The following is a 12020-nucleotide window of genomic DNA, read 5'->3' on the forward strand; positions in this document are numbered from 1 at the left end:
CATGGTCTTTTGTTGGTTGTTCATATCGTTATTGGCCATGAGTATTAACATGCTCCAGGAGTGAGATGAAGAGGAAACCCCCCTTGCATATGTGTGGGTTGGTTGAACTGAAAAAGATGGATTGGGTTATAGTAGAAGGATGCTACAAATTTCCACTGACTGATGCTTTTCCTCTATACACAGATTGGTGGCCTCCATTCTGCAGCTTGGATGTTGATTTATCTCTCCTCCTCAATTACTGTTAATTTATTTTTCTCTATCCACAGTGATTCTTTTTGCAAGCAAATAAGTGATGCAAGTCTCTGGCCAAAGAACTAACTCAAAAAATCAAAGAAAGAAGGGATTTAAAAATCAAAGAAAGAGGAGCTTCATTTCTTGCTGTCATAAATAAGGAGGAAACAACAAACTGAGGCAAGTAGTGTATGGCTGAGTATCTGCCTGTATGGCAAATCATCTCAGCCCACAGTGAAGCTAGAAACCTTTGGCTACAGGAAAGGACCATGGCAGGAATTGCTTTCCCTGGGAGCAGGAAGCACACTGGGAGTGGAGGCCAGCATGACAAAAGTAGCTGTGTCCCCAAAAGCAATTCTCACTTTTGGCTTGGCTGACAGTAAAAGCAGCCAAGTCCTGCCCTACCCCAGCAGGTGTGGCTGAGCCTTATCCTCAGGGCATCTGAGAAGCCTGACTCAGCCCTGCAGGAACAGAGTGTGAATGGTGAATTTTACTGATCGATTTTTCTTTGGGTGCATGAGCTACTTGGACTTAAGAAAGTCTCCTCATGCTTTCCCTGTGTGACCTCATACACACCTCTGCCAGCTCTCCCCTGCAGAAATAACCACTTTTACTTGCTTTTGGTTTGCTAACGGGAATTGAAAATAGAACAACAATAATTATATTCCCCTTTGTTCCAGAGCAGTGATGCAGCTGCGGAACGTACTTTGTGGAACACAGCCATGTCAGTCTTCCATTTGTTTCCATTCAGGGCTTTTTCCCTATTTACTTCTTGCTAATTCTGATGTTATGGAAATTCTCCACGTGCAGGAGATTATACACATCTGCTCACTGCCATGACCCAAACCACATTCTATTGGATAAGAAGGTTCATTTTCCATAGGCAGGAAAACTCAACTATACCAAAATATTTCTATAAATCCAGCCTTTCATGTTAACCTGAAACATTGTCATTCTCCATCCAGGGAAGAGTTGAAATGTTTTGATTCCTGGAATTTAAACAGCACACTTGGATATTCTCCTTTATGTCAGGGGATCTTCTTTCAGCTCTCAGTACCACAGGTACCACAGGTCTGTGAGAAATCCACAAATGGTGATCTGAGCTGAAGTCATGCTTTGGGGATCATTGATGCCTCTTTTAAAAAGACAACAAATGAGGCTGCCTGAGGACAGCTGGTCTGTGGGAGGTGATTAAGGAAAGCAAGTCTGTATTTACTATACAGTGTCTGAGCAAATGGCATTTCCAGACAGGGCTCACATGAGCACTGGAAAAATGTTAAGGATGCACATATTGAGAAATGTTGGAAACAACTGATCCAGGTGCATTTCAATTCACAGGACAGGAGCTTTCCAGCACCCTCTATCACAGTCCATCAAATCCTTTTGAGAACAAGGACATAGAGTGAGTAGAGAGCAGGCAGGTGCCTTGGGCAGATAAAGCCCAAAGCCAGTGGGCAGCACCTCAAGTACACGAGGTGGATTTGAGGAAGGAGAAAGCATGAAGGGAAGCTGGGGAGACTTGTTTCAGGCATCAGCAACACTGTAGAACTCAGCATTTGTCTTTGGCCCAATTTCTTTGTTGTTGCTGCCAAGTGCTAGCAGGAAAGGATAGTGTAGGGCGTTGTGATAAAAAGGGTACAGAGGTTGTACAGCTCGTTTTACCCGTGCCACTGAGTGTGACAGGCTGCAAGCAGCTCCTAGGAAAGGTACAGGCCTGTTTGCTTTCCCCTGTCACCTATTGCAGCCTTTGTTTGGGAGAAATTCGTGCCACAAGCTATCAGATTTCCTAATCAGAATGACTAGAAATACAGCTTTCTTAAGCTACTTTTGTGCACAGGGGAGTGAGATTGGCTTGTGCTCTGTTCCTGGTTTTGTTCCTGACAGTCTGCGTGCTTTGCAGTGACTGGTATTTTGCCAGTCTGCTGTAATACTGAAATTACACCTGTTTTCTCCATCTCCTTCCCTTTCATTGCCTTTGTCCCATTTCCTCTTTCCTCTTATTGGAAAGGTAATAATTGGTCCTTGCAGATATATTGTAAAGAGTAACTTCTAGCACCTTCAGGTCTCTGGATTGGTTAAAAAAATGAGATCTGGCACAACTCACTGTAGCAGGGTATAGGTGTGACTAGCCCAGGAGGTAGGCATTGCTGATGCACACATCACCTGTGCTGGTGCAACCAACATGTGTATGGATGACCAGGGAATTTCCTGCAGGACTGATCTCTGCTGAGGTGGAAACACTTTATTGAGAACCTGTTTGTTTTTTTTTTTTGCCATTCCAAGGATTTTCTTGCAGGACCAATAACAATTCTGAATCAGGCTTCAGAAGTGGCTGACTTAAAATCACTATTAAGCAGGCTAACTTTATTTATTGTTTGTTTCTGGAAAACCAGAATGCAACTAAATAATGTGTTTGAGCTTCGCCCTGTGATCATGAGGGATAGAAATGTGCTTTTAAGGCACAGACAAGCAGAAATTCTCATCCATTTATTTAAGCTGTGAACTGAGACTGACATGAGAAGTATTTGCAGCCAGGCAGATGCAAGCAGCAGTGTCAAGAAGACCTGATCTGGGCACTGTGTTAACCCCAGCTCAGCAGCCAGCCACAGGAAGGGCTCACAAGGTTCTCCTGTGGCAAACCAACAGCCTCAGGAGTCCTTCCCCTGGTCTGGGGTGAGGTGCAGGAGGCAGGCAGAGGAACTGCACTCTGCTGGGGAAGGGGGGAGGGAAGCAGGAGGAAGGGCAGAGTTGTTTCAGGATGAGCCCTGGTGGGATGCCAGCTGGAAGAGCCGTGGCTCCCTGCTGGTGAGTGGCACAGCTGAGAGCAGCTCTTGCAGGCTGAGCTCTCGCTCAGTGTGCAGCCTGAGGCAGGTGCCCCTCCTTGGGGGAGCTGGGACAGCCCAGCCCAGCTCGGCTGGGCCTCAAGGAGAAGGGACACCCTGCAGGCTGGCCATGATGGAGCTCCAGCTCAGCCATGCCAGCCACAGCTGCTGGAGATGTCCGCCTGCTCCTGCTGAGCAGAATCAGCCTGACACCTTGTCTGAGCACTTGGCTGTGAACAGCAGCAGAGCTGGGGCTTTGCCCACCTGTGCTTTCTTCCTCTCCAAGATGACATCCTCTCTCTCAGCGGTGGCTCTCTGGCTCTCCCGGAGGCACTCAGGCTGAATGGGAGAGGCAGTGCGTGAGGACAGGATGGTACCACAGAGATAAATTGATGTCTGCTTCAGATGTGACCAAACAAGCTAAAAGCTCCCCTGCCGCCCATGGCTGAGTGCAAGGGAGGATTCAGAACTCTGCTTGATCCATTCTTTCCCAGTAAGTGTTTTCCCAAATTGGAGAATCACATGCTCATGCTTCATCACACGCTCTGCTCGAGTTAATTAGTTTAACTACAGAGCTAGTATATGTCTGTGGAGAGAGAAGAAAAATCATTTTGTCACTGCCTCTCAGTGCTTGAATAAACCATGCCAACATGCTTTCCACCAGCTCTTTACCTTTTCTAAATGTTACATGAACAAGTACAAGCAAAAGATTTTAGGCCTGAATCAGAAAGAGTGAACTCTCTTTTCTGCTCTCTTAAGTGTCTGTAGTTACATGCCTATTCATCACTTACACAGGATGTTTATCATCCTACAACATGGTCATAAAACCTACAGTATAGAAATATTGCCACTTACCAAATTAATTTATAGTATCAACATTTGAAACAAATACTTTATAGTGTGTAATTCCATTGTCCTCACAGTACAGAAATTGTGCTGGTGCCTTGCCGGGGCAATCAGTGTTTAATGTTTGTAAATGAAGAATTTCTTCTGTCATTTCCACATGTTCTTCTAACATGAGATTAGAAATGCAGAAATGCATTACATGTCTAAACACAACACAAATACAGACAAATCTAGTATATTTTCAAGCTCTGTAAATATGAGCTAAAAATGCTAAGTTTTTGAAAGATAAAAAAAAAATTCCTTACTTCCTAAAAGGTAGGAAAGTTTTATTATTGAATTGGAGGAATCATGTGCAAATTATCCTTCAGCATTTTGTAGGGTACCTGGGGGAGATTAGATTAGACTATCTCTTTTTTAAGTGGACTAGGCTACTTCTCTCAGTGTTACTGAGGAAAAAGATTCTGGAATGTGGTGGACAACATTCTTTTCCTGCTGCTCATTCTCTTCCCTGATCCCCATCCAAGAACAGTTTCAGGTCCTATCACTGAAGAAAGTGAGACTCCATTTACTCCTTCAGCAGCTGGACACTCACCACAGGGTTATTGCTTAGTGTTGCTGCTGACTTTCAACAGATGCTCAGAAAACAGATCTGTATGCATGGAGAAACATGTCACATGTAGGTGAGCTTGGCACTGGCTTCTAAAGAAATTAACCTCGTGCTTCTCCCAGGTAATTATGTGTACCAGGAATGTGCAGTGGGAGCATCTCCCAAGCCTGCATGTAAATGTTGCATTGAGAACTGAGTTTCTTTGTCAAAAATATGTTATCTTAATGTCAGAGAGGCACTGAAGCCTCTGAATGTTATTTCTGTGACAACTTTTCTTAAAGATTGTACCTTACAAAATGTGACAGAAGTGCATTTTGCATTTTTCTTATTGCGGGGAGTTTGATTTATGTCCAAGGTCCCATCTGTTGTTTTTTATTGTTTTAATCTTAATACCTTATTTCAATCTGTTTGCCTTCTCAAATCCCCACAGATATTCTGGAATATTAACTAGGCTCTTACAGGTTTTGTGTGAAGCAAATTCTATTATATTTGTCCTATTTTTTAAATGTCTTTTTCTCCAGTTGATGTTCAACACCCACATAAACAAGCAAAACAAACTCACTCTGCAGGAGAGAGATGAGAAATGCGATGAAATATCCTGAGGCATAATCCAATGTTTAGATCAGACTCCCAGAATCTTTAGTCTTTCAACCTTCAATATTACTTACATTAACTGTAGGTTAAAAAAACGAATTTCTGGCAGTAGATTGCTCCTCTACATGTGCTGATTTGCATTTATTTAATTTTGGAATAAGACAATAGCATATTTGAAGCTGCTTGAAGTACAGTTATTTTCTGTAAGGTTTACTATTATTACGATTATTTTAACAGAACATTTTTCATAGATATTATTGTGAGCAGCAAGCAGTACTACTCACACATTTTCAGTCTGTAGTACCAGAGAGCTTGCTAAGTATTATCTGTTTTATTAGGCGTGCAGTGGGATTTGGGCCTCTCAGCTTAGTTAAACCTCTTTGACCCTTGTTTCTCTGCTTTTCATTTGGTGTTAGCAGTTGAACAGTTCCCTGACTTGTTTACATCCCTGCTTTCAGCAGGTTCCAGATTTGTTCATGCAGCTCTGAGTGTTTGATCAGTCTGCCCTTGAGGGCATTCAATATGCTTCAGCCTTTGGATTGATTTGTGTGGATCTGCAGCATCCACCACAGGCTGTATTTTAAGGAAGAGCCAACAGCTTGCACACAAGGTGCCCTCTGCCATAGCCAGGCTCCATCTTCCAGCAGGTTTTGGCAGGACTCTGGATGGGTGCTGAGGGCTTCCAAGCCAGTGGGATGTGGGAGTGCTTACCGCCTCCTGGGGTGGCACTGCAGCCTGCTGTGTGAGCACCGGGGCCAGTGGGTTGATAAAAATTCCAGGCAGGGAGGAGCTGGAGACACAGAGATGGGCCCTGTGTACGTGGGGTCACGTGTGACTCCAGGGCATTTGGAGTCGCTGAAGTGACTGTGGGCACTAAAAGGCAGATGCACATGCTGAAGGTAGAAGGCTCACAGCCTCTGTGGTGATGAGGAGTTTCATTCCTGTTTTTGGGATCACTGTTGGCACCATTACATCAGGTGTTGTGGCCAGAGTTAGAGTGTCATGGATTTGAAGAAACCCCAGCCTAGAGGTTCCACATGAAACCATAAGAAATGTGTTGCTCAGAGGTGGCCTGGACAGCATTTGGCAAAGTGTGCAGGCAGAAAGGAAGGTGACAGCTGAAAGAAACCCAGAGCCTGAGAGGTGTGAATTGCCAGGAGAGTCTGGGGGATCTGGATCCAAGTTATCTGGGGCTGGGGTTTTGTTTTGAGGGTTTGGGTTATTTTGTAATTGAAAACGAGTTTCAAAACTATTTTCAAGTTCATAATCCTGCTTTAGCTCTTTCCATTATTTCCATAAAGTGTAGGAGTAAGATCCTGTTGTAACACATTTGTTACAGTTTAAACAAATGAAGGTAAGAAGTACACGGTGTTGGAGCAGGGCTGAGTACATGACTTTACATGTCGAGTTCTCACGTCTGCTGCGTGCACAGCAACACAACTGATGATGAGCAGTGCACATAAATGCTGTGCTTTATATTCTCACAGCTACTCTGTGGAGCAGTGTCATCTCTGCAGTGTGACAATAACGTGGGAAGTACTATCTATAATTGTAACAGGTATCTTCTGCAATCCAAGTCGTGACTTGGCTCCATAGCATGAGGCATGAAAATAAATATGAATCAGTACCTGTCACTTTGGCCTCTTCAAAACAGTAACAGGAGTGAGAATGCATGCAGAATATTTTGTGCTTTAGAAGTATCTTTATGGCACACTCCTTGCAAGTATTGGGAAATACTGCTTCCCAGTATTTCTGATGAGTGTAAACTGGGATGAAAGTCTGCTGCACAACTGTACAGGTGCTGGGAGTGGGTGCTGTCACCCACTCAGAGGGAAGAACTGCGTCTTCTGCTCTTGACTGAAAAGTTCAGCAAAGAAGTGAAACAAACGCTGCATAAATTAACCTTCTTTAGGATAACTGCACTGTTCTGGGCTGCTGTTGTGGTTTAACCTGTCAGGCAGCTGACAGGTTAACCCCACACAGCTGCTGTCTCACTTGCTCTTTCCCAGTGGGTGGGGAAGTGAACTGAGGGGGAAAAAAATGAAAATTTGTGGGGTTGAGATACAGTTCGATAGGGCATATGATGATGATAATAGATATTAATACAATATAGTAGATATTACACACACACACACACACACATATATATATATATAAAATAAATACCAATAATAGAAGAACACGGAAAGCAAGCGATGCAGACTGCAGTTGCCCAGCCAGCCCCTGAGCAGCAGCCCCCAGCCAGCTTTCCCCCTCATTCACATGCTGAGCTTGCTGCTGTGGTGCAGAACATCCCATTGTCCCGTTGGGGTCAGCTGTCCTGCCTGTGTCCCCACAGCTTCTTGTGCCCCCAGCCTCCTTGCTGGGGGGACTGAGTGAGAAGCTGAAAAGTCAACATTTCCCCTGGTGCTTTCTGCCAGCAGCCCCAGGTAGGGTTGTTCTCTAGCTGTGGTGTTTTACCAGTTGGTGAAAGCATAGCTGTTATTTGTTGATTGCATCCCTTGGGTTCTGATGATGTCATCTTGCCATTTAGTTCCTAAAAACTTGTTCTCCTTGTCTCTTGACCTTGCTTTGTGTTATGGCAAAATGGGCTTTCAGAAGGATTGGAACTATTTTCTTCCCCTTCTCAAAAATTTATTCTGCTGTGTTGCCCCACAGATGAGTCACAGAAACTACTGAAGGACAAAGCAGCAGACAGGTTCAATTTATTTCTCCAGACATGCTGGGTGCTGGTTTTCTACCTCCTGGGTGTTTACCTGTGGAGAGCTTTAAAGCTGAGGTTCTCTTTTTCAGTATGTACATGGAGTCACTGAGGGAATTACAAGATCCCTTCATCCCCAATGATACAGTATGCAGCTTATACTGTCTCAGCCATTCCCAGTGAGGAGAACACTGTCTCCCAGATATTTCATTAATTATGAGTAAACTGGGATTTTGATGCCTTGCCACATTGTACCAGCAGTGCTGATGATGGCTACAGGAAAATGACTGGGAAGTGTTCCTGTGTGTGATTTACAAGGTAACAAGTAAATTGCACAGTTGAAGCAAGGGATACAATAGAGCTGATGGTGACCTGCTGGGCTTCTGGTGCCTTCAGTTGGCAGCCACTTTCACGGGTAGCACAGGGTAATTCTGGAGACGGGGCACGGCCTCTTGCAGAAGGTTTTGGTTGACTCTTGCAGCTCTCCTTGAGGCCATATTACTAGCATTTACAGTACCTGTGAGAGAGCATAATGCCTTTCAAAATAAATGTAATTAATCCAGAATGCAAGCGCTTACTTCACAACAGCCTCATCACTACATCTGTCCTGTTCTCTTTGGCCAGTCTGATGCCCCACAAACAGCTCTCGACTCTAACAAGAGCTTTACCCTTCAAGGCTTTAGGTAGGCCAGTATCCAGGCATCCTTAAGAAGGGCCAGTGTCTTGATTTTCAGGTTTGTTTAACTTGTCAGCCACAAGGATGGAGCTCTTCAAAGGGGAATTAGGGATTTTTGAGTGAAGTGGGCTTCAATCAGAAACAGCAAAGGAGAGAGGAAAAAAAGAAACCCAAGCACAACCAAGATGAACAGAGACCAATATGTAAACTGTTGTCACACCATGTGCGTCTTAGCAATGCTTTTCAGTTTAAACATGCAACTTGTAGAGCAGTATTGAAAAGAATTTGTGTAAGTACTGGTAGCTCAGAAGCCATTTGCAATACAGACAGAAAAAAGGTTTATTGATTCTTTCTCGTATTGAGGGTACTAACATGTGTTTGCCTTGCATCTAAATAACCAAACACGTAAACTAAGGCCTGTTCCATGCACTCATTCACTGCTCTAATCTATAAATTTGGTTAAGGGGATACCAGCAGTTAACAAATATTATTAAAAGATTACAATGAAGATGCAACTAATCTGACCTAACAGAGGAGAGTAAACACAGCAGTTGAGAGAAAAGAGGGTCAAGTCTGCCTGGATATTGCCCACGTCTCTGGTGCCATCATCGCTAACACCGAGCTGGTGGCAAAGCGATTGGATAAACCGCAGTGGAGCCCCGTCCCCTCCTGGAGCGCACCTCGGGCTAGGAACGATGGAGTAGGGATAATGGTCCCTCAGAACGGGACCGAGAGGCGGGGGAGTCGCCGCCAGCCCGCAGCTCTGCCCGTGGCGGCGCGACCCGGTGTGAGGGGAGGCGTGAGGGGGAGTCGGGAGCGCGCCCCGTTCCCGCCGGGGCTGCGCGGCCGCACGTGCGGAGGTCAGAGCACGGCCCCGCCGCCGCCCGCGGGCGGCTCTTTAAGCGCTGCCCCCGCCCCGCGCCCCCCCGTGCCCCCGCGCGGGCTCGGCCACTCAGGCGCGCGCCCCGCAGCCAATGGGCGCGCCGTAGCTGCGCGAGCCGAGCGGCGCCGCGCCCAATGGGAGGGCGCAGTGGGCGGGGCGCGCGGCCGGGGCACTATTGTTGATGAGGCGCACGGAGGCTGCGGGTGCAGCGGCGCGGAGGGGACAGGAGCGGGACGGGAACTAGGACGGGGCTGGGGCGGCCGCAGCCGCCACTGCCACCGCCACCTGAGGCGTCGGACACCGCGCGGTGCGGCCCGCGCCTCGCACCCCTCCCTCTCTTCCCCGCCTCAGGCCGCCTTCCGCGAGCCCCGGCTCCCGACGGACAATGTCCCACCAGCGCGTGAGGCGCGGCGGCTCCCCGACCCCCGCCACCTCCCTGGCGGGGGGAGGCGGCGCGGCGGCGGCGGGCGGCGGAGCAGCGGGAGCGAGCAGCCGCCTCCAGCCCATGCGGGCCACGGTGCCCTTCCAGCTCAAGCAGCAGCCGCAGCAACAACATGGCAGCCCCACGAGGAGCGGTGGCGGCCCGGCAGCGGGGCTCCCACGCGCGGCGCCCCCCGGCAGCGGCGGGCGCGGCGGCCCCGCCACGGCCCCGCCGGGGGGAGCGGGGAGCGGCGGCGGCGGCGCCTCTTCGCGGGGCAGCCCCACGCGTGGTCATGGCGGGGCGCGGGGCAGCCCCCCGCGGCACCACCACCTGCCGCCCCCGCCGCCGGGCAGCGGGCCCTCGCCCTGCTCCTCGCCGGTGCCTCCGCTGCCGGAGGGCAGGGTCCGGCACCACCACCGGCGGCAGTCGCCGGAGCAGGGCAGGAGCTCCCCAGAGAGGAAGAGTCCTAGCTCCCCCGTCTGCAAAGGTGAGCCGCGGGGGGTCCGGGCCGGCGGCAAAGGGCACGTCCCGGGCCGGGCGCGGGTGCAGGGCTGGGGCCGGCGGTGCCTTGGAGCGTGCCGTGCCCCGGGGCAGAGGCAGAGACGGGGCTGTGCCCGGGCTGGTGCTCGCCCTGCCCCTTCTCTGGCCGGCGGCAGGGCTTGCCGGGTGTGTGTGCGTGGAAGGGCTCGTTGCTTTTGTTGCTGCTCTGTTGCGCCCTGGCTTTCAGAGGAGGAATAGAGAGCCAAGCGTGCCATGTGGGGGTTGTGACCGCTGCTGTAGTACCGCCAGTACTGCCTCGGATTCAGGGGGTAGATGTACTTAGGGTGCTTGGGCGCAAACTTAAGGTGAATTTGGTGTTTGGGGGCTCTTGTGAAGCCTTCACATTTACCCTTTCTGCACACCTCGTGCCAGATGGTGTATGTGGTGTTATCCAAACAGTGTCCCTAAGCTTGTAATTAAAGAGCTAACTAGTGCTGTAGGCATGGCACATAGGTGTAGAACAAAAGTATTCAGTATCTCTCTTAGTAGTTGCTTTCAGCATGAACCCTGCAGAAGGACGTGTGTGCTTGAGAGTGATGACAAGCTTGTGCTACAGTGAAGATAGAAAATAGCGTGGTGATAGCATACGCGTTGTAATAAACTCGATTTTAACTTCTTGAATAATTAAATCTTACTGGGAATGCTTAAATATAAGTAATAGATGGCATCAGGATAATAGGATAATAGAGGCTGACATATGTAAGTCGTTGTTATTTTTGGGTTAAAAGTTTACTCAAAAATGCATCAGTGAGGTTTTGTGTTAATGTCCTCAAATCTGTTACTTTTAGGATACCAAAGCTTGCAGCTACTCATTTCTATGAAATTGCCTGTGGTAATGTAAAGAGTAAAGCTGACTAATATGCAGAAGTGTACATGTGGAAATCTAGGACTAGCCCTCTCTTTAACTTCTGCTTCTCCTAATACTCCTCCCCCTTTCTAAAATAATGATTGTAACCAGACTACCACGTTGGGTTTTTTAATTTTTTTCTGTCCTGGCTGTTGAGGAGTGGTACTGCCAAATGAGACAACCATAACCAGTTGGTACAAGATGACTGCGTGCCTCCTAGTCTGCTAGTGTAAGAAAGGACTGATAAGGTTCTGAGTTAGATTTTCCACTTTCCAGATAAGAGTAATGAGGGTTTTATTAAGGCTGTATTATATTAAAGTCTTTGGATCGAGGAATGTGTGTATTCTTCATTTGAGGTTCTTGTTAATCAGTAACCTGAAAGACTTTATACATATCACAAAATCCTGTCTTCTTCCTGTGAACTGCATGAAACTCTTGCCTAAGATGCAATCTGCTGTCCTGGAGAATGAGGAAGAGTGTGGTTAGCCTTGAGGTCCGGGTTCACAAACTGTTTGTAAAGGCATGTGTCAGACCACTTAGGGTGGAAGAATTGCACTGTCTTTGAGTCACTGTGGAGAAGCCTGCTGAAACCATGCTGGCCTCTCTACTGCTTTGAAGAATTAATATGTGTAAGGAAAGAAGTCATTTGATCACTCTCCCGTGTTAAGATAACTCCACTAGCTTTTTGCAAGATGTGTGAATACAGAAGAGGGGTGTCCATTTAATTGCTTCCACATGTTGCAGTTCCTGAGCAGGACTTGTACTGGTCCCAAATGCAAGCTAAACCTCTTTCCTATTGCTTAACATCTGTATTGTGTAGTGCAGTGCTTGACAGAGGCTGAGTTAACTTCA

At 47.7% G+C, this 12020-nt stretch overlaps 1 protein-coding gene across 2 annotated transcripts in view; it reads left to right on the forward strand.

Annotated features, from left to right (window-relative positions):
- Window positions 1-9557: 9557 nt before the first annotated feature.
- Window positions 9558-12020, forward strand: part of FAM117B (family with sequence similarity 117 member B) — a 28489-nt gene continuing 26026 nt past the window's right edge. For both annotated transcript variants that reach the window (XM_064718302.1, XM_064718303.1), the window contains exon 1: window positions 9558-10268. In XM_064718302.1, coding sequence (XP_064574372.1) covers window positions 9746-10268 — 523 coding nt within the window. In that variant the 5' untranslated portion in view covers window positions 9558-9745. The remainder of the gene's footprint in view (window positions 10269-12020) is intronic.

Source organism: Zonotrichia leucophrys, chromosome 7, assembly GCF_028769735.1.
Source record: "Zonotrichia leucophrys gambelii isolate GWCS_2022_RI chromosome 7, RI_Zleu_2.0, whole genome shotgun sequence".
Classification (NCBI taxonomy): domain Eukaryota; kingdom Metazoa; phylum Chordata; class Aves; order Passeriformes; family Passerellidae; genus Zonotrichia; species Zonotrichia leucophrys.